General features: G+C 52.8%; 1 protein-coding gene across 4 annotated transcripts in view; it reads left to right on the top strand.

Moving 5' to 3' along the window:
• The window catches only part of SCAP (SREBF chaperone), a 90177-nt gene that overhangs the window by 59177 nt on the left and 12504 nt on the right, over positions 1 to 18496 (top strand). For all 4 annotated transcript variants that reach the window (XM_090047995.1, XM_090047999.1, XM_090047998.1 and 1 more), the window contains exons 5-10: positions 1054 to 1274; positions 2626 to 2731; positions 4653 to 4825; positions 5489 to 5615; positions 12244 to 12356; positions 13382 to 13476. In XM_090047995.1, the coding sequence (XP_089904121.1) occupies positions 1054 to 1274; positions 2626 to 2731; positions 4653 to 4825; positions 5489 to 5615; positions 12244 to 12356; positions 13382 to 13476 (835 nt within the window). The remainder of the gene's footprint in view (positions 1 to 1053; positions 1275 to 2625; positions 2732 to 4652; positions 4826 to 5488; positions 5616 to 12243; positions 12357 to 13381; positions 13477 to 18496) is intronic.

Genomic DNA, 18496 nt, shown 5'->3' with positions numbered 1-18496 from the left:
TTCATGACCTGTGTTTTAAGTCAGAGGGTGCTTCTACACAAGACAGTTACTGCGGAGCTCCTTAATTATCTCTGCAGTAAAGTCTTAGCCATCTACACATGTTAGGCTGCAGGAAACTAATTAACTCTGTTGTAGATTAGTACTTATAAACTCAAGTACTATCCTATGGCACCGTTCTTTTTTTGCACAGCAGTGCATGTATAGACGCTGATGCGGCTGGCTGGGGCACGAGGGTGCTTTAGCCCTGCACTGGAGCACCCATGTTCCCCAGCCAGCCCTTCAGCATGTTGAGCTAGGTTGGAGAAGCCCCGGGGTGGTAGACTGACACCTGCCCCCCTTCCCCCCACACCGCCACCTCCCCTCCAGCCAGGGCTGCTCTAACACAGATCTATATGCTGTGGTCCCAGGTGCACATGTAAATGTGGCACCTGGGAGCAATAAACTCCGGTACAATATGCTCTGGAGTTTATTGCATCACATTAATTTCACCCAGTGGGAACTTCAGCGGCCAGCACCTCTGAAAATCAGCATAACTTTTGGCTTTAGAAATGGAAGTAACTCAGGCAGGCACACACTTTAAAACAGTATGCCCACATGTGTTGAGTGCAGGGTGGAAGTCGGGTATCCAGGTTGTAGCCGTATTGGCCTAGAGGCAAAAGGAATCAGAACTTGTGCCAGAGGTGATATCTTTTATTAGACCGACTAGATAGTTGCAAAAAATATATATATATATATCTGCATGCTTTTGGGCACAGGCACCCTTCATCAGGCATAGAAGATTGCAAAGATTGTAGAAGTTCTCTTTGGTAGAAATGAAAATTCATATTTCACAGGAGAGTGGAAGGTGTGGTAAAGTCTCCTGTTGGGTGGAAGGCAAGAGTCCATAGTAGGTTGGAGGCCTACTCCAGGACTACAGCTCCCGGGCACTGTCATAATAAAGAACGGGAGCAGTAATAAGAGGCGTCCTGGGTGCACCGTGCTAAACAGCTTTGTCTTTCTGACACGAGTTGTTTGCCCGCGCTGCTCCTTGTGTGGCCTGGGCCTGTCTTTCAGTTCTGGGACCAGAAGCTTGGAGGAAGTTTGCCTGCAGGTGACAGACCTCCTGCCCAGCTTGAAGAAGCTGCGCAACCTGCTGCCGGAGCATGGCTGCCTCCAGCTGTCCCCGGGGAACTTCTGGCAGAACGACCGCGAGCGCTTCAACTCTGACCCAGATATCATCAAAACTATCCACCAGCATGAACCAAAGACACTGCAGATGTCAGCGACCCTCAAAGGTGAGAGACCGTAGCTACCAAGACACTGGGGTGGCTACCTCCATCCTGCCCTGCTGTCCTTAATGCACCTCCGAAGGCCAGTAATGCTCAGTTGAGTAGTAGGTTTTTTACCTCACAGGAGCTCTGGGATGAGGCCACCCAGCTTGGTTCATCTGTGGGTTTACATCTGTGTATGGACGCAGCCTTCTAGGTGCAATGCGGATGACCTAACCCCTCTCTGTCCCTCCTTACAGACCTGCAGGCTGTTTGCACATAGCAGGCAACTCTAGCTAACCCCATGGTCTTTATTACTCTGTTTGCTTGCATCTCTCACCCAGTCTCTTCTCTCCGAAGAGCAGTGGCTGAGCTGCCCAGAGTGTGTTGTTACCATTGATGAGCGAACATTCATTGTGTTCCATACTGCACCTCCGCTGGTTATTGCTGCTGTTCACCTAGGGGGCTTATCTCAGGCTGGGATGCTGCAGGGATAAAAGTGTCTCTGCTCTTTTCATTACGCAAATCAATCTGAGGCTGAAGTCTCACCGTTCAGCGGTTCCAGGATGCCAGAGGAGTATTTACTCCCTCCTGTCTAGAGGGATGCTGGTGAGGCCAGGAAGCTTTCCTTCTGACTGCCTGAAAGGAGGCCTTGTAACCCTAACCCTCTGTCACTAAACAGCTGGTTGTGTTGAGCACCTGGAACGTGTTCAGCAATGACAGCACATCGAAGGAGGACATGGCCTTTTCCCCTGGGAGCTCAGGTTCCTCATAAACACACAAAAGATGGAGTCCTCTGGAGTGGTGTTCTTTTAGAGCTGGGTGCGTGCCTTAGTTGAAGCAGAGAAACGAGGTGTCATGATCTAAGGATAAAAGCAGGTCTTGGATTTCTCTTGGAACAAACACTTTTATCCTAAAGTCCTGTGGGATCCTACAGGTTCCCATTCTCCCACTGTAAGGACCTGTGAAGTACCCAAGGTAACACTTTCTCCCAGGACAATTGCTGATTTGAGTTAATTGCCATTCAAGCTGTGTGTATAAATGATTGTCCCTGTGCCTGTTTTGTTGCTAGTCAAAGCCCAGGACAATCAGACCTGAGATAAACCTGACATCTGTTTTTAGCCCAAGTGTCCCTAGCAGGGCAAGTTGAGTCCTGCTAGAGCACACCCCATATCCGTCACCTCTGGGCTACATGTCAGTGCTTGGGTGGGTGTTCAAAGACCAAAGACATACCTGCTCTGTGAGGGCCCTGCAGTCCCACAAGAAAGGACATGTCCTCCAGCATCCTTGGTAATGGGATCTCATATCTGTTCAGGCCTCTTACCCACACAGGTCTTAGCCCAGTCTCATGGTGTTTTCTCATGGTGTGTGTTGGCAGATCTGCTTTTCGGACTCCCGGGGAAATACAGCGGGGTGAACTTGTACAATCGGAAGCGGGTGGTGTCCTACACTGTCACACTGGGTCTCCAGCGGTATGATGCCAGGTAAGGAGCTTGGCCTGGGCTGCTCCCATGTTAGGCCATTTTGCTGCAGGGCTTGCTTATTCAGATCTTGGCAAGTTTGCTGTTTGTGCTAATTGGCTTGTTCTCTTTCTGTATCCTGTCAGGGTTTTAGGCAGAGCTGTAGAGCACTTGGAGGTCCCGAGATGGGAGTGGGATTAAAGCACAGGGTAGAATCCACACTTTCATTGGACACTTGATCTTAACATGGCCCACCTAGGAGCCACAGCTGCCAGCCATTGCCTTCGTGATGCTGCCAGTTGGCCTCTGGGAAGTAGGTTTGGTTCAGTCCAGTTTCTAGGCACTGGATTTCTGCCTCCCAGTAAGACCCATCACACTAGGCACTAATTGATCCCCTTGATGGCAACCCCAGCAGAGAAAGCAGGGACTGAGTGAGCTGGAGGATGAATCATAGAATCATAGAAGTTGGGTCAAAGGGACCTTGTAGATCTTCAAGTCCGACCCCCGCCTGGGTGGAAGAAAAAACTGGACTCAAATGAGTCCAGCCAGGTAGGCATCAAGCCTCTTCTTAAAGCCCCCCAGGGTAGGAGCCAGCACCACTTCCCTTGGAAGTTGGTTCCAGCTCCTAGCTGCCCTAACTGTGAAGTAATTCTTGTGGATGTCTAATCTAAACCTCCTCTCCAATAATTTGTGCCCATTATTCCTTGTCATGCCAGGGGGTGCGAGGGGAAACAGTGTCTCCCCCAAGCCTTTCTGGTCCCTCCTAGTGAGTTTATAGACAGTCACAAGGTCCCCCCCTCAGCCTCTTGTGAAGGCTGAACAGGTTTAGGTCCCCCAGTCTCTCATTGTAGGGTTTGTCCTGCTGTCCCCGGATCATACGGGTGGCCTCCTCTGGACCCTCTCCATGTTGTCCACATCCCTCCTGAAGTGCGGCGCCCAGACCTGGATGCAGTACTCCCGCTGCGGCCTGACCAGTGTCGTGTAGAGGGGGAGGATCACCTCCCTGGCTCTACCTGAGATGCATCTGTGGATGCACAACAAGGTCCGGTTAGCCCTGCCACCTGTGACCTCGCGTTGTCGGCCCCTGTTCATCTTGGAGTCAGTAATGACTCCCAGATCCCTTTCTGCCTCGTGCTCTCAAGAAGGGAGTTTCCCATTCTATATGCTCCTCTCTGCCCTACGGGTGGTTCTCCCAGGGAATGGCTGGCACATTGGTACACGGGGGGGAGGCTTCCATGTCCAGGATGGTCAGTCAGCGCCACTCATCAGTGCCACTTACGTAAACTCTGCAACAGTGACCACAAGGGGCCTACCGCTACCCAAACCTCTCCAGACACGGCTCTGCATGCGTGGAACAAATGATGCTCGTTCCTGCACAGCGCCCCTCCTTGAATCCTGCTTGGTGGCGATGTAGTTCTTGCAAGGCTGTCACAGCACCTCAGTGCTGCAGGAGGTAGGAAGGAGACACCCAGACCTGGCATTTGGGCCTGGGCAGGAGCCTAGCTATGGAGGGAGGCACTGTGTCCTCAACCTCATTAGACTCAGGGCCCAGCTCAGAAAATGCCGGCTCTCAGCTTTCACTTGGTTTTTGACTATGGAAGAATACCAGAGCAATTCTGTGTTGCAGAGAACGCAGCAAACCCACAACAGGACAGAATGGCTTTGACTCTCTGTATTCCTGTGTGAAAACTTTGATGTGAAAGCTTTGTTGTGTGAATTGTGTAGAGTGTTTGCACACCGAATGGTGCTAAAGTTATGTGGCACCCTTAGAAGGATCTCACAGCACCCCGGGGTGCACCAGCACCATGGTTGAGAATCCCTGGAGTAGTGTATAGGTCTGTAGGGCTGCTTTACCAGCTGGCCCGTAGCCACTGTTCTCCCCCATCCTCCCCAGGGGCACAGCACTGAGCAAGTATCCAGTCCTTCTACTTTTCTCCTTTGTTAGGTTCCTCACCAGCCTCCGGTCCCGGCTCAAGCTGCTGCACCCCAGCCCCAACTGCACCCTGCGGGAGGAGAACATCGTCCATGTCCACTTCAAGGAAGAGATTGGCATCGCCGAGCTGATCCCCTTGGTCACCACCTACATCATCCTCTTCGCCTACATCTACTTCTCCACACGTAAGTCCTGGGAGGGAGGGAGGTCAGGCTAGTGTCCTGTTGTTGTGCTTTCCAGCAGAGAGGCTGGCAAGGGTAGAATACGCCCTGTGTGTTAGAGGGGGCAGAGCCAGGCCTGTGGTGCTGCTGTTTCCTATCAGCCCTGCAAGCCAGTGAAGCTGAAATCCAACTGAGATGCAGTACTTGGACCCAGAGAGGGAAAGGCCCAGTAAGCCATTTCCTCAGTCTAGGCATAACGGTTCTCTATGGCTTAGCATACGGGACTCTGCTTTGTTGTTTGACACGTCCCAGTATATCAGCTCTTCCTCCATTTCTCTGGGGAGACCTGTCAGCAGTTTGGAAAGTCTCAGGTCTCATGCACGTTTTGGGTTTGTGGTGTCAGAACTTACCAGTGAGCTGAGGCTACTTTCAGAGGTCCTTCCAAATGTGGCCTGGTCATTATGGTAGTTGGGATAAAGTTCTCTGGGCCATCCAAACATCTATCTTGTGTCCTGTGGTACTGCGCTGCCGTGTCAGCAGCCACTTAGAGCCTGAGGCTGGGATACGGGTCTTACACCACTGGGCCTCGGGCTAGCAGGCTCCATGCTGTAGGAGGTGACCCCAGGGATCCCTTCCTGCTGCCCATTTTTGCTCACTGGTTTCAGGGCCTTGTGCTCTCTCTTGCAGGAAAGATCGACATGGTGAAATCAAAATGGGGCTTGGCACTAGCAGCGGTTGTGACAGTGCTCAGCTCTCTGCTCATGTCCGTGGGGCTGTGCACTCTCTTTGGCCTGACGCCAACACTCAACGGAGGGTATGTATCTACAGCCAAAGCTCCTGCTAAAGGAAGGGGTAAGGGGAGCTGAGCCCTGAGTCTATCCAGAAAACAGCAGCATAGTCCCTTGTTTCTGTAACCAAGCCTTCTCCTAATCACCCCACATCCTGTCGCCCAGACCAACCCACCCCCATGCTGAGCTCAGGACCCATGCCTGCTCTAACACCAGCAGATCTGCCTGGGCTCCATGCCTGCTCAGGGCATTTCTCTGCACAGCCGTTGTTCCAGTTCTGCTGACAGTTCAGTGTGACAGCCTTTTATCTGCCAACACCAGCAGTCTGGCAGCTACACACCTTTTCCCCTTGTCCCTACCTCCTTAGGGTTTGTGATTGGCATGCCAGGGTAGGAAGGTATACCTTCCCTGACTCAAGCAGTTGGCCCTGGCAGGAGGCTTTGGCTCTTGGATTCACTGTGCTTGGCCCACTGAGGTGTGGGAAGCTGGGAGCAGCGGACCCCAAAAGCCGCTTCCATGAGGAGTCTCATTGGCTTTGGCTGCCCATAGGCAGCTTCTTGGCAGGGTTGGAACTTGCTTTGAAAATTACGTATTTAATTATGTGGGAGACCTGTCTCTGCTGCAGGGATGGGGGCTGTATGTCTACCAAGATAGAGAGGTGCTCCGTAGAGAAGCGGTGTCGAAGCATTTGCTCAGAAACTCATCTCTGGGTCGTAACACCCTTGTCAGCAGCGGCCTGTTCTCTGACGTCTCTGTGGGGAAGGTCATGCTAGAGCACCTGGAGTTGCATCCTGACTCCCCAGGTGGCTGTGATCTCCGGTTCATCTGGAGATGAAGGGGTACATTGCATTGCTGGCTCCTGACACACACCGCTTGCTAGAGGCCCATGAAATCTTCTTGGATGGAGATGGACACATTTGCATGTTGTTTTCTCAGAGCTGGCAATAGCAGTGGCCTGTCGGCAGGGGAGTTCCTTCCTCTTGCCATACCCAAGGGGTGGTAAAGGGGTACGTATTCTCGTCGCTGAGATTCCCACTCTTCCTTCTGGTCCTCCCCGTGTGTATAGTCACTAGAAGAGATACTGAGCTGCTGTGACTTCTCAGGACCTGAACGGTGCTCGGCTGTGTCTTCACTTCCTCACACGCTGAAGCACTGGTCTTTTAGCACTTGTCAGAGGTGAGGCTGTGTCAAGAGCAGACAGATTTGGGGTTCTCTGGGTGTGATGGAAATGATACCAGCAGACCTGGGAGATGCCCACAGGAATGGAGTGGGACTCAGTTACCCACAGCAGCTCTTTCACTGTAGCCTTTTTTGATTCTCCCCAGAGCACCTTTCCTCCCATTACCTGGTATTGAACTTTCCAGGATGGGTGGCATGGTCTTCTCAGGCACCTCTGTACCCAGTGGCCATCTACCAGAGCTTCAGAAAGTACCAGACCTGCCCATTTGGTTTAGCTTCCATGTGACCCTGGCCTATTTCTGCAGCAGGGTGGCTGCAAAGGAGTGTTTTTGCAGGGCCTGTATTTATTTATCAGCATCTCTCTCTCACGGATTTTGTAAGGTACCAAGGTGCTGTTTTGAGATCATGATATAAACCCCAGGAATATCTACAGCAGCCCATGTAGCCCTTTACTCCTCAGTGGCAAATTTCATCTGAGGATCTTAGAGCACATTGTGACTATTAATGAAGTAGAGTAACTGTAAGAAGCAGCAGCATTGTCCCCATTTTACAGATGAGAAGGCTAAGGCCCAGAAAGAGTCAGTGGGAGGGCTGAGAAGAGAAGCTGGTAGAGCTCTGCTGTAATTACTGGGCATCTCTCTGAGTGTGTTGGATCAACCAGTAAATGACTCTTTTAACAAAAGACCTGAGGTTGGAGAAGCACTGTTCCCCTCCACTTGATTCAGGTCCACCTAAGTCAATGGGAGTATTTCCACTGACTTTATCAGGTGTGAGGTCAGGCTTTAACACTGCGCCTTCTGACCTGGAGCGATGAGCTCCATGTCAGTGTTTCCGTAGACAGGCATGGCAGAGCCTCCCCCATTTCTCAGTCCTGTTCATACTCCTCAGAGGTGCTATGTGGCAGCAGTGCCCTGTGCAGTCTGACTCTCCACTGCTGGGGACTGGGGAGCTTGGGTTTCTATGCCTTGTTAATAGATGGCAAGCAGCTTGTGTTTGGGGAGCACGTACGCATCTCCTTTTCATTTACACGGGATGATCCTGTGTTGAGCAGGGGGTTGGACTACCTGCTAACCCTGTTTTTCCATCATTCAAGAGAAACGGATGTCTCCTTGGATTTTAAATTATTAGTTATTTACAGTATTAACAGTTAGTGACCTGTTTAATCTCTGTGCCTGGAGCTGTCCTGCATCTCTATTAGTTACCTTCTGCAGCAACAGGAGCCACTGGTTAAGTGGGATGTGGCTGATGTGAGAGTTTCTGGTTTTGTCTTTCTTATCTCCTCTCCCTCTGATGCCCTCTGAAGATTTCTGCCCAGCTTATCTGGAAGCCAATGTACAGGGCATCAGCAGGTGCACTTATGAGCCAGGCTGGATTTTTCTTTGCCTGCTCTGCCGACATCTGTCTTCTGTCTCACTCACCCTCTCCTTCATGCCTTCCATCCCAGGGGAGCCCAAAATGCTTTTCTCATGTACAGACCTGTCTGAAAGGATCATGCAGGAAAATGGAAATGAGCTTGCTTCATGGAAGCACCTTTGATAACTAGAGCAGAGCATGCTCTCTGGGTCTGGGAAGCCTGGGGGTGGACGCTGTGCCTGTAGGCTGTTTGTGTGTGTGCATTTATTTCACTTGCTACACCGCAGCTTTGGCAAAAAATGAAGTGAGCACTGTAGTCAGTTAAACCTGCGGGAGGATTGAAGTCTGTAGTGTAATTGCCAGCCACGAGGCTGGCACATCTGCTGAGAAAAATGCCAGGGAGTGTTTAATGGCAATCACCTGTGGGTAGGAGTCCAGATTAATGTCCCACCCGAAAAGGAAGCACCTGTCACACTGGGGCAAGGTCTTCTCATTCCTCAGCATCTGGAGGAATGAGAAGTATCCCCTGCTAAACCCTGGGTTTTTCTGTAGTTTTTCTTTCTGGAGAGCTGTCTCCTGTCCCAGTGTAAGCAGTGGTTAGTTCATGAGATCTGTTCAGAGGACCGGCTGAGGTGGCACGCTGGCAGACTTCTAAGAGAGATAGGGGTCTATAATTCCCCAGGGCATCCAGAGAAAACTGGTCAGGGAGCTCTGGGGAATGGTATTTTATGGATCTGTGGCAGCTCAGGTTCCTTTTCCTTAGGCACATTAAACAGAGAAGCTAATCAGCCCTGTCCCCACTCCTTTAGTTACTTGCAAAGCTGCACGTAGCTCGTGGTTCTTCAGTCATGGAATTTGCCATCGTTTCCACCCCCGTCCACGGACAATACTTTAGAGACACAGCTTTAGTTACCAAAAGCTCTGCCTGGCCCTCAGAGTCATGAAGATCAACGTAGAAACATGCAAAAACTGAAATCTGGCAGCTTTGAGCAGTGGGTCTAAGAACTGTTATCTCTGGGGCCTAAAGATACTACAGTATTGCCAGTATTAACCATTTAATTGGTTTAGGAAAAAGCAGCGAGCTGATGTGCTTTCTCGCAGTCCCATCATCTTTCACATGATCAGAGGCCCAGCTGCCCCTCAGCTTCTCCTTGATGGCTTCTGTGCCGTAATAATGTGCTGTCGGTAGAAAGTTCTGCAGCATCTTGAGAGATGGAGAGTGCAGGGAGTACAGCATCCTTACTCGCTGTGAGTACATGGTCGCAGGACTGCCCACGAGCTTAGCCAAACTCCTTGCAGACACTGCTCTTTAAATACACAGCCCTTTTGTGCTGTGGTAGAGCATGGACTGAAGCCAACTTCCTCCCGTCTTTCTCAAGCCTTCTAACTGCAGCCTTTTGACAGCTGCCACGCAGGGAAGCAGTGTGTGCATTTAACTCGTGTGCCTATAACCAAGGGTTGTTACAGTGTAAGGCAACACACTGGGGCTGGCATTGAGGTATGCAGCTAAGTGAATGATGCCCCTGCCAGGTTTGTGCCTAAGTGAAGTTCTTTGTAAAGGGAATAGAGCTTGGTACAGAGCTAAACAGCACAGGAGCCGAGTCCATTCTTCATTCTCTTTATTAGAGCAGTGAAACCCCTGCGTTGTTTAATTCTGAATAAAGACGCCACCGGGCCGCAGTGCCGAGGTGCCCTGGTAGCCGAGGGGCCCGTCTCCAGAATGTAGGTCCAGCAAAGTGACTTTGGCTCTGCACTGAGAGGGGAGATGACCGAGCAGGGTTTTTCTCTGGAGCACGGCTGGTCTGGACAGCTAATCTGTGGAGGAGGGTAGAGCTCCCTAGTAGAAATCTGTTACATACCACCTTTCCCTGCCCCACCTGGGAAGCATAGAAGAGTCAGGCTGGCAGGGCCCACAGGAAGTCAGGCACCCGCTCTGGGCAGGATCAGTCCTGTCTGAAACATCCCAGACAAGTGTTTACCTGGCCTCCTCTTAAAAACTTGGAAATAATCTGACAGGCACAACTACCAGGCACAACGCCCGATACATCAGAAATGTGTGTTAGCTTACCACAGGCAAAGCAGGGCCCTGCCAGTGTCCTGCCACCGCAAGCACAGGAAGGAGTTTGTTAAAAATACATTTGAGAGATCCCAGGCATGCCCCCACTACAGAGGAAGGCAAAGCCCCTCAGTCGGTACCAGTTTGACCACAGGGTATTGGTCTGACCCTGGGTAGAGGGACAAGACCCTCTAGCCAGGAATCTCCGACTTTAGGTCCCTGCAGGAGCGTTGGCACAGCCCAGTCACTATCCCCAGCTTTGGCTCTGAGGGAGGTGAATAAAAACCCCTGACACCTGTAGCAACAAATGTCTTCCCAGCCCCTTGGGGCACCCAGCAAAGCTCTGGAAACTTGTGTCATAATGTAGGGGAACTGGAAAGAGTGGCCTTCACCTCACAGGCAGCACAGGAGAACACATTAGCCAGTGCATCCCCCCCTTGCTGACCTTTGCCTAGCAGATGGGCCAGCGTGTGCATTGCTCTGCCCTGCTCTGTGCCTGTGCTGGTCTGAGAGCTGCGCCCTTTTCCCCTTGCAGAGTTCATTGGCCAGCCGGCTGCTCAGCGAGAGCCTCCTCCCACCTGCAGCAGGTCATGGGAGCCACCAGCGCAGGGGAGCCCAGGGCACAGGTTGAGTTCTGCCTCTTATTTTCCAAGAGAGCAGCAGCCGCTTCACCTTGTTTAACGAATCGATCGGAGCGAAAGGGCTGAGTTAGCAGGAGCCCTGAACAGATCGTGTTCTTAGCAGCAATGTCTGAGCTTGCAAGAGAGGACGGCGGCAGGAGACATCTCTTCTGCTTTCACTTGTATATGTGTACCTGCTGCCAAATCCTTGTCCATTACTGAGGCCCGTGTGGGTATAGGGCTCAGCATGGGGACCGGCCATGCAGCAAGCAGAGAAGGTTAATTTGGGTGCAGCACTGCTGTCTCACTGTTGTGCCCAAGGCTGGTTTGCCAAGGAGCTGAGTTTCCTTCTCAGCTTTCTCCTGCTGTGTCCTCTCGGTCCCATCGGTGCTTGCAGTGTGGCCATTCACTTCTGTGCCACAGACAAGATGGTGGCATCTGAATTAATCTTTCCTGGGCTGGTGTGAGCAGCAGGGAGCACAGCAGGTGGTTTTTCAGGGGAGGCAGGAGGGCTGAATAGAGCCCCACAGTGTCCTGGGACAGGGGCTTATTTTGCCATGTGCCGCATTTCAAAGGACAAATCACCATTGGAAGCATCTTTTTAAGCCTTGGATGAGAGTCTTCTCTGGCAGGTGTGCTGTAATCGTGTTCAGGTTACATCTCTGCTGCACACTGCAGGGATGCCTCTGTGGAGGCTGCCTGGGGTCCTGGGAGCAGTTGGGTGGCTGAATGGGGATATCCGAATGGCTGATCCCTGCTGCCTTGACAGGGTGGAGGATCATCACCCAGGCTGCGGGGCTTTCCTTCAGCAGAGGGAAGCTGTGGGTTAGACATTGTACAGTAGGGCCTTGACTTTGGCCCAGCCTGCGTGGGGTTGCGCTGGTTTGTGGACACAAGGGTTCCTGCTCCATTCAGGAGCTGCATCTGCACCTTGCGGGGAGCTTGGTACTCTTGTTGGTGAGTTTGCAACCCACCCCCCAGGCATCTCACCCAGCCCCAGAGCCCTGCCCTGCTCCTCTCCCTGAGAAGCTTTGACATGGCTTGGCTAGCCAGATGTGAGGACCTGCTGTGACTCGGCAGGGGGTGTAATGCTGATGCCTGGCTGTGACCCTGACCGTTTATCATTAACTGCATTGCAGCAGTGCTTAAAGCTCTGACCTTGGATCCAGGCCCTGCGGTGTTATGCGCTGTACAAACACACACAGGAGGGCAAGTCCTTGGAGCACTCGCAGTGTGAGTTAAGGACAGCATTCAATGGCCAGTTCGCCAGCAAACACAAAATGTCAGCGCCTCTCTCCTGCTCCCAGACTAGCATTGTCTGAGGGAGGACGTTACTCAGGCCTGAACAAAGTCCTTTGGGCCTTGGTTGTCACTTAATCCATGCTCCTGCCTCATTTCTCAGCTCTGTTCATCACTCTCTGCTCCCTTCTGTTCACATTCCCCCAGGGAGATTTTTCCGTACCTGGTGGTGGTGATCGGGCTGGAGAATGTCCTGGTTCTCACCAAGTCGGTTGTCTCCACACCGGTTGACCTGGAAGTGAAGCTGAGGATCGCGCAAGGTATTTGACAGCTCTGGGAAGGAGGAAGTTCGCTTTCGGTCTGAAGGAGGGTATCCTGGGACTGGGGGCCGGGAAGGAATGTCACACGTAGTCTGAGAAGGGAGAAAACAGGACCGCATTTGGAGCTGGGAATCGTATTGACTGTCTTTAATAGTGACTGCAGCTTCTGCCGAGAGCTAGCGAAAGCCCATAAATGTGGCCCCTGGTCACTAGGGTTCCCAGACGTGGCCCTGGCTTGTGCACGCTAGGTAAGCTAATACGGAGTGATCACCAGCAAAAGGGAAGCCCTGGCATTTCTTAACGTTGGTCTACGGTGCCGTGTCCACTCGGAGCAGAGACGGCCAGTGTGCTGCCTCCAAGGTAGATGCAGTCCCATGGTTTGTGTGACAGACTCCATGTCTTTAATAGGCCGGTGTTCCCCAGGGAGACCTTGTGGGGATGTAGAAATGAACTCAGTCTGGAAATTAAAAGGTCTCTGGTCATCAGAGGACTGGGGGGCTGAAGCAGCCTTCCAGCAGGAATAGTGGGGGCGAGGAACCTAACCCGCTTTAAGGTGGAGATTGCTACAAATGGAGCTATGTGGTACTGGTGTCTGTGACAGCAGAGACTAAGTGGCTGGGCCAGAAAGTCCCTTCCAGTCCTAGGCACCATCTTCCTAGATCCCACGCAGTGTCCTCCAGCTGCTTGGATCAACGTGGAGCTTTGCTGGATGAGACAGTCTGTGCAGATCAGATCTGTGTGTTAACACAGGAAAGCAACGGCAATCTGCTTCCTTCAGAAAGAAGAAGAAAAGGAGACTTTTTTGTTTTGACCTCAGGGAAAAATAATGCTTCTCTGCTGCCTTCTGTCTGAGTCTCAGAATAATCCCCATTTCACAGGTAGCATGACTAAGGCCCAGAGCCTTCTCCTAGGTGGCATACAGGGGCAGAAATAGAACCCAGGAGCCCTGAGTGCCCATTCCCTGTTCCAGCGAGTAGTGAGCACTGTTTCTTCCTTGTACTTGACTGCATGTTTTCTTTCTCCAGGCTTGAGCAACGAGAGCTGGTCTATTATGAAGAACATGGCCACGGAGCTTGGGATCATCTTGATTGGCTATTTCACGCTGGTCCCAGCTATCCAGGTGCGTGCAGCTGTTCAGTGTCAGGGCTTAAGGAGGTTGTGGACAGAAGCTTGTAAGCTCACCTGTGACCATTCAGTCCTCAAAAGTCTCTTCCCTCCCATTGGAATTGCTGCCAGCTCTTGAAGCCCAGCAGTTGTTTGGCCGTGTGTTGTGACATCTCCCACTGCACGAGGAGAGGGAGTAAAGTATCAGACACTCCATGCAAATTGCAGGAGAATTCGTAACACTTCACTTCTCTGCTGCCTTCTCTCTGGGTTTCTCACAGTGCTTTGCAAACACCAAGGCTCCCGGCACCACTTGTGAGGAGGGTCTGAATCAGCATGGAACCAGCGTCCTGGTGCTGTGCTAGCGGTCTCTGCAGGCAGGAGATGTAAATTGAGGCCTGCTGCATTTGCAGCCAGCTGCTATCCTCCTTGCTGTCCTCACTCTCGCCCTGCTTAGCTGAGACCTCCCTCAATCTCTGCACAGCATATGTGGTGGAGTGATGCAGCATGTCTCACCGGTCCCTCAGTCCCTCCCAATCAGTGTGTGGAAACAGCTTGTGAGCAGGGCTGAGTGATGGAAACAGGACCTAAGGCACAAATTGGTTATTATTTCTCCTGTCCTTCCAGTTTCCTGCTCTAGAAGGACAGGCCAGTCACCCCCGAGGAACTGGCATGATTCCTGCTTCATTACCCACCACTGGAGCCTTCCAGCCAACATCCTCTCATATGCAGAGTGCCCCGCAGCCCCGTCTCCTCCCTTGCGACATGCTCCACTTTGCCTGGCTGCAGCCTGCGACCCTCAGGCTGTTCACAGCCAGTGACACATTTTTGTGTTACAAAAGCTGGGCACTTTAATTCCCTCCAATCCAATAACCCATAGATTTCAGGGCTCATCTATTCGCATAGAGTTCAGGGCTCATCAAGAATCTATTGCAAAATGGCATGAATTGAAAGCACAATAGTGATTCCACCCCTACCCCATGCTGAGGGCATAGGCAGATGAACTCGCACCCTGGCGTGATGCACATTGGCTTTAGATGCCGATATAAATGTGATACCAGGATCAGTAACAAACAGATGTGCAGCTGTCATGCACTGACTCCTGCTGTGGCTTGCTGTTCCCTGGTAGAAGGGCAGGGAGTAGCCTCTTTGTCTTTAGCGGTTGGCTACCCCAGGTTGGATGCAGCACAGACAGGCCATCATTACACTGCTGTAGCTTAACACTGCAGGAATTTTACCCCTCATTTTATCAGGGACAGTTTTCCACTGGATTGGTTGAAGTCACCCCAGTTTGGCAGACTGGGTTATCTGTCCACTGCCTCTTTACGCTGGTGAATTGCTTATTATTGCCAAATACACCAGTGTACGTGTTTCTTCTGCCCCTGCCCTGAGTGGCTTTGTGTGGGTTGGCTTAAGCCACTTCCAGAGTGAGCTAGGCAAGGCCTCTCGGTGCAGAATAGACACCTGCATGAGAGCCAGTGCAAAGGAGCTGTCTTGGATTGTCTTCCCATGCTCGCAAACCCTTAGAGCTTTACAAAGGTGGGCATTACTATCCCCCTTTCACAGCCAGAGAGACTGAGTCCTTTGGCAGAGGTCAGGAGTGGAACTGAGATCTCTCGCCTCCCAGCCCTTTGCCATCTCCACTGAACACCCCTGCTTCCAGCACCAGGGCTGCCAAGTCACCTGCAAGTCAAAGGTGACTCCCCTGATAACTGCTGCCAGTGTCCCTGCCCAGCCAGGGTTTGTGCCAGGCCAGCCATGTGCACAGGTAATACTGCTGAGGCAGCGCCACGCTTCTCCCAGCAAGGGCAACAAGTCTCCCCACACTCTTGGTAACTGCTCCACAGCAACCAGGTCAGCCATCTCAAATTCTCCCCCCCACCCCAACATCACAGTCCCCGATGGATGCAGAACCAGGGCCTGAGGTAGGGACATCCAGCAGGCTTCTCACCCAAGGGCTATTTTGGTGACTTGCCACATGTACGAGCCCAGTTTGTGTACAGTGGAGCAGGTTGAAGAGTGGATGGTGAAGGTGCCGTCAGCAGGGGCGAGAGGGTCCAGTAGGCCGAGTCCTGCTTGGGTGCAGGAAGGCCAAGCTCTCAGAAGGAGACAGAGCCTTGCAGGGTGAGTGAGCTCTGTAGGTCCTGACGCCTGTAGCTATAAACTGAGGGCGAAGAAGCCAAAGAAAGTGCTTAAGGAGTCCACGGCTACCCTGGAAGAGGGTGATGCTGCGCCGCACCCTCGTGATGGGGCTTGACAGTAGTTTTACGAAGAGTTTAGATTATGGATTTGTCTGGGGTAGTTTGGACAAGGCTGACCGTTGGACTAGATGTGACCTCTGCCGGTACCTTTTGGCCCCACTCCTCTATGGCTGTGTCCAGACGAGCATGGCCGTGCAATATGTGGTGTTGCAGACACATCTGTGGCGCCATATACTGCACGGTCAGTTGTTCTCCGCACTGCAAGGGAGCAGCATGGAGGGTTTTTTTGATCCCTGGATATCCAGGGGTTAAAAAAACTCACGGGGGAATAAAAAGCAAAGCACCATATGCCACTCAAAACTGAAGCCTGTCCGGCCAAAACCATACTCCGCCACTGGCCAGGCTCCACATGGGAGGATCACCACTGCTGCAGCCCCAGGTAAGGCTGCCCCAGCCACCCGTACCCCACCCAGGGTAACTTGCCACACACCAAAGCACGTGTGACACAGGAATTCCCCAAGGGCACCTAGCAGCGGCACAGGCTGCACTGCCGCTCGTTGTCCCCGGGGAACCAAATGTCCATGCGCGTCTGGACGCTGCCAGTGATTCTGTAATTCTTGTATTATTCTTGGTTGTCCCTTGATGTAAGTGATCATCCCCACCGCCCATGCGTCACCCATGATCCTCTCCTGCTGCAACCTCCAACTCTTCCAGGCTGCGTAGCAAAGCCATCTTTGGGTGCCGCTGTGCTAGAGTGTGTGTGTGCCCATGTGAGTGTGAGTGAAGGATGCAATGGAGGTAAGAAGTGAAGGACGCAGTGGAGATAAGATGTAGCACTAGTGTCCCAGAGTCCAAGGAACCCAGGAGATAGAGATCTGGGCCGTGTGCATCTGGCACTGACCTTTGCTCCTGGCTGCCGTGCAGCGCAGCGCCAAATGCATCAGGGCTATGGACAGACATACTTTCTAGCCCCTTCAGAAAGCCGGGGGGGACATTAGCTTATAAGCGTTACGTCTGCCTGGTCCTATGCAAGTGAGCGGAATTACTCTGATAGCAACCGTGGAGAGAGCAGGGCTGATGCTGGCACAGTTTTGCCACCCTTCTATCATTGCAGAATCACGCAGACGTGACGGTTGCATAGTAACCACTGATCCAGGTCCCCACTAGATCTTTTGTGCATCTGTGCCTGAGGCATGGAGAGGAGCAGCAGATCCCTCAGCCTGAAGCCTGCTGTCAGCTCCAGGGGTGTAGGGGAGCCATGTTTTCCTCTGATTTTGTCCCACTCTCTGGGGTCTCCCAAAGTTGGGCTTGATAGGATACTTCTTGCAGCCAGAACCAGTTGCAAACTGCATCTCCACCTTTAAGGGATGGGGCAGGCATCCCTTCCTACTGTATGGCAGGCAGGCAGGAAGCCCCTTTGTCCCAGGACGGCGGCTCAGTTAAAACCTCACTGAGAAACCTCAGACCCATGAGAGGCAGTGCTTCTGTGCCTTGGGGGCTGGCTGGGTGCCTGCCCTCTCCCTCTCTCTCTGCCCTTTCAACCTCAGCCATCCAAAATGTCTGCGGTTCCCAGGACCCAATCCTGCTCTCAGTCACAGCCATGGGGGCAGCAGCATTGTGTGCATGGTCCGTACACAGCCAGTCTGTAGCAGGTCAGTACGGCAACCTTGGGTTCATCTGTCTTAGATCCCAGGTGGAGCATAAGGAGACCTGAGCTATGCACAAAACAGGGCCGACCCCGAGGTTTGGGGCTCAGTGAGTGTCTGGTTAAGGGTGAAATCCAGCTGCGTGTTCCTTCCCCCAGCCCAAGGGAGAACTCCAGCCTTTCTGTCCATCCCCCCTCATCTCCAGCCCACATGCGGAGCCCGAAGGAAATGCCTTTGCTGGTGGGGGCTTGCCAGAGTCAACAACTGACTTGAAAACACTTCGCTTTTTGACCTCCTGGATCTGCGTGCCGCCAAGTCCATGCAGGGCCCCGAGCAGCTGTCTGCACTGCTTGTGTCTGAGAGCAGCATTGGCAGGACAAGGAGTTGTGTCTAGGGCAGGACGAAGGGTCTGGAAAGCCCGGCTGCTCCCTGTCCATCTCTGCCCCAGCACTGGGGAGGTACCTGGGAGGCAAGCAAGCCGCACAGCAGGGAGGGAAGGGGACCCCAGGGTTGCCTGTGCAGAAGGGGGAGCGCAGGGTCTGCGGGGGGTGTCTGCTGACGTTGTTCTGCCAGAGTCCCGAGCCTGCTGTTTAGCCCAGCGCTGGTCCTGAGCTCTCCACATCCTTACTCTCCTGGCCCTTCGCTGAGCTGGACAAGACCCTGCTCCCTCAAAGGACAGAGGCGTCCCGGGCACTAACACTCTTGATAGGTAGCAGGTGGGGATCTGCATGATGCTGGGCACTGCATTTGGGGCGGTGGCTTGCTGCACGGTTTCAGGCTCAGTAACCGTGCCCATCCTCGTCCGCACACTGACACCTGCCGGGAGAGAGGAGCATTTCAGGGGCTTTGGCCGTTCTCGCCTCTGATTCGTAGGGTTTGACGTGGAGAGCCTTGCTGGACTGTGGGATCCTTCCCTTGCCACCAGGCAGGGCTGGAGACTGAAGGATGCTGTCTGCTGTCTGGCCGGTGCGGTTAGCCGGGGGCTCGTTCACATCCCACCAGCACCACCACTGCAGTTGGAACGGGTCACCCCCATAGCGGGAGGCCAGTGATTGCCTGAGTCCGGAGACTGAGCTTCTTGCATGCTGGAGAAGGTCAGGCACGTTGCTGGTCCTGCAGTGAGATCACGTGCCCAGGAAGCTGCAGGTGCTGGCTCCGGGCCTGCCACTGTACCATGGACTGAGTTCAT

This window comes from Crocodylus siamensis, chromosome 5, assembly GCF_052110815.1.
Source record: "Crocodylus siamensis isolate JL-2025a chromosome 5, ASM5211081v1, whole genome shotgun sequence".
Taxonomy (NCBI): Eukaryota; Metazoa; Chordata; order Crocodylia; family Crocodylidae; genus Crocodylus; species Crocodylus siamensis.
This window is presented reverse-complemented; position numbering and strand designations above follow the sequence as displayed.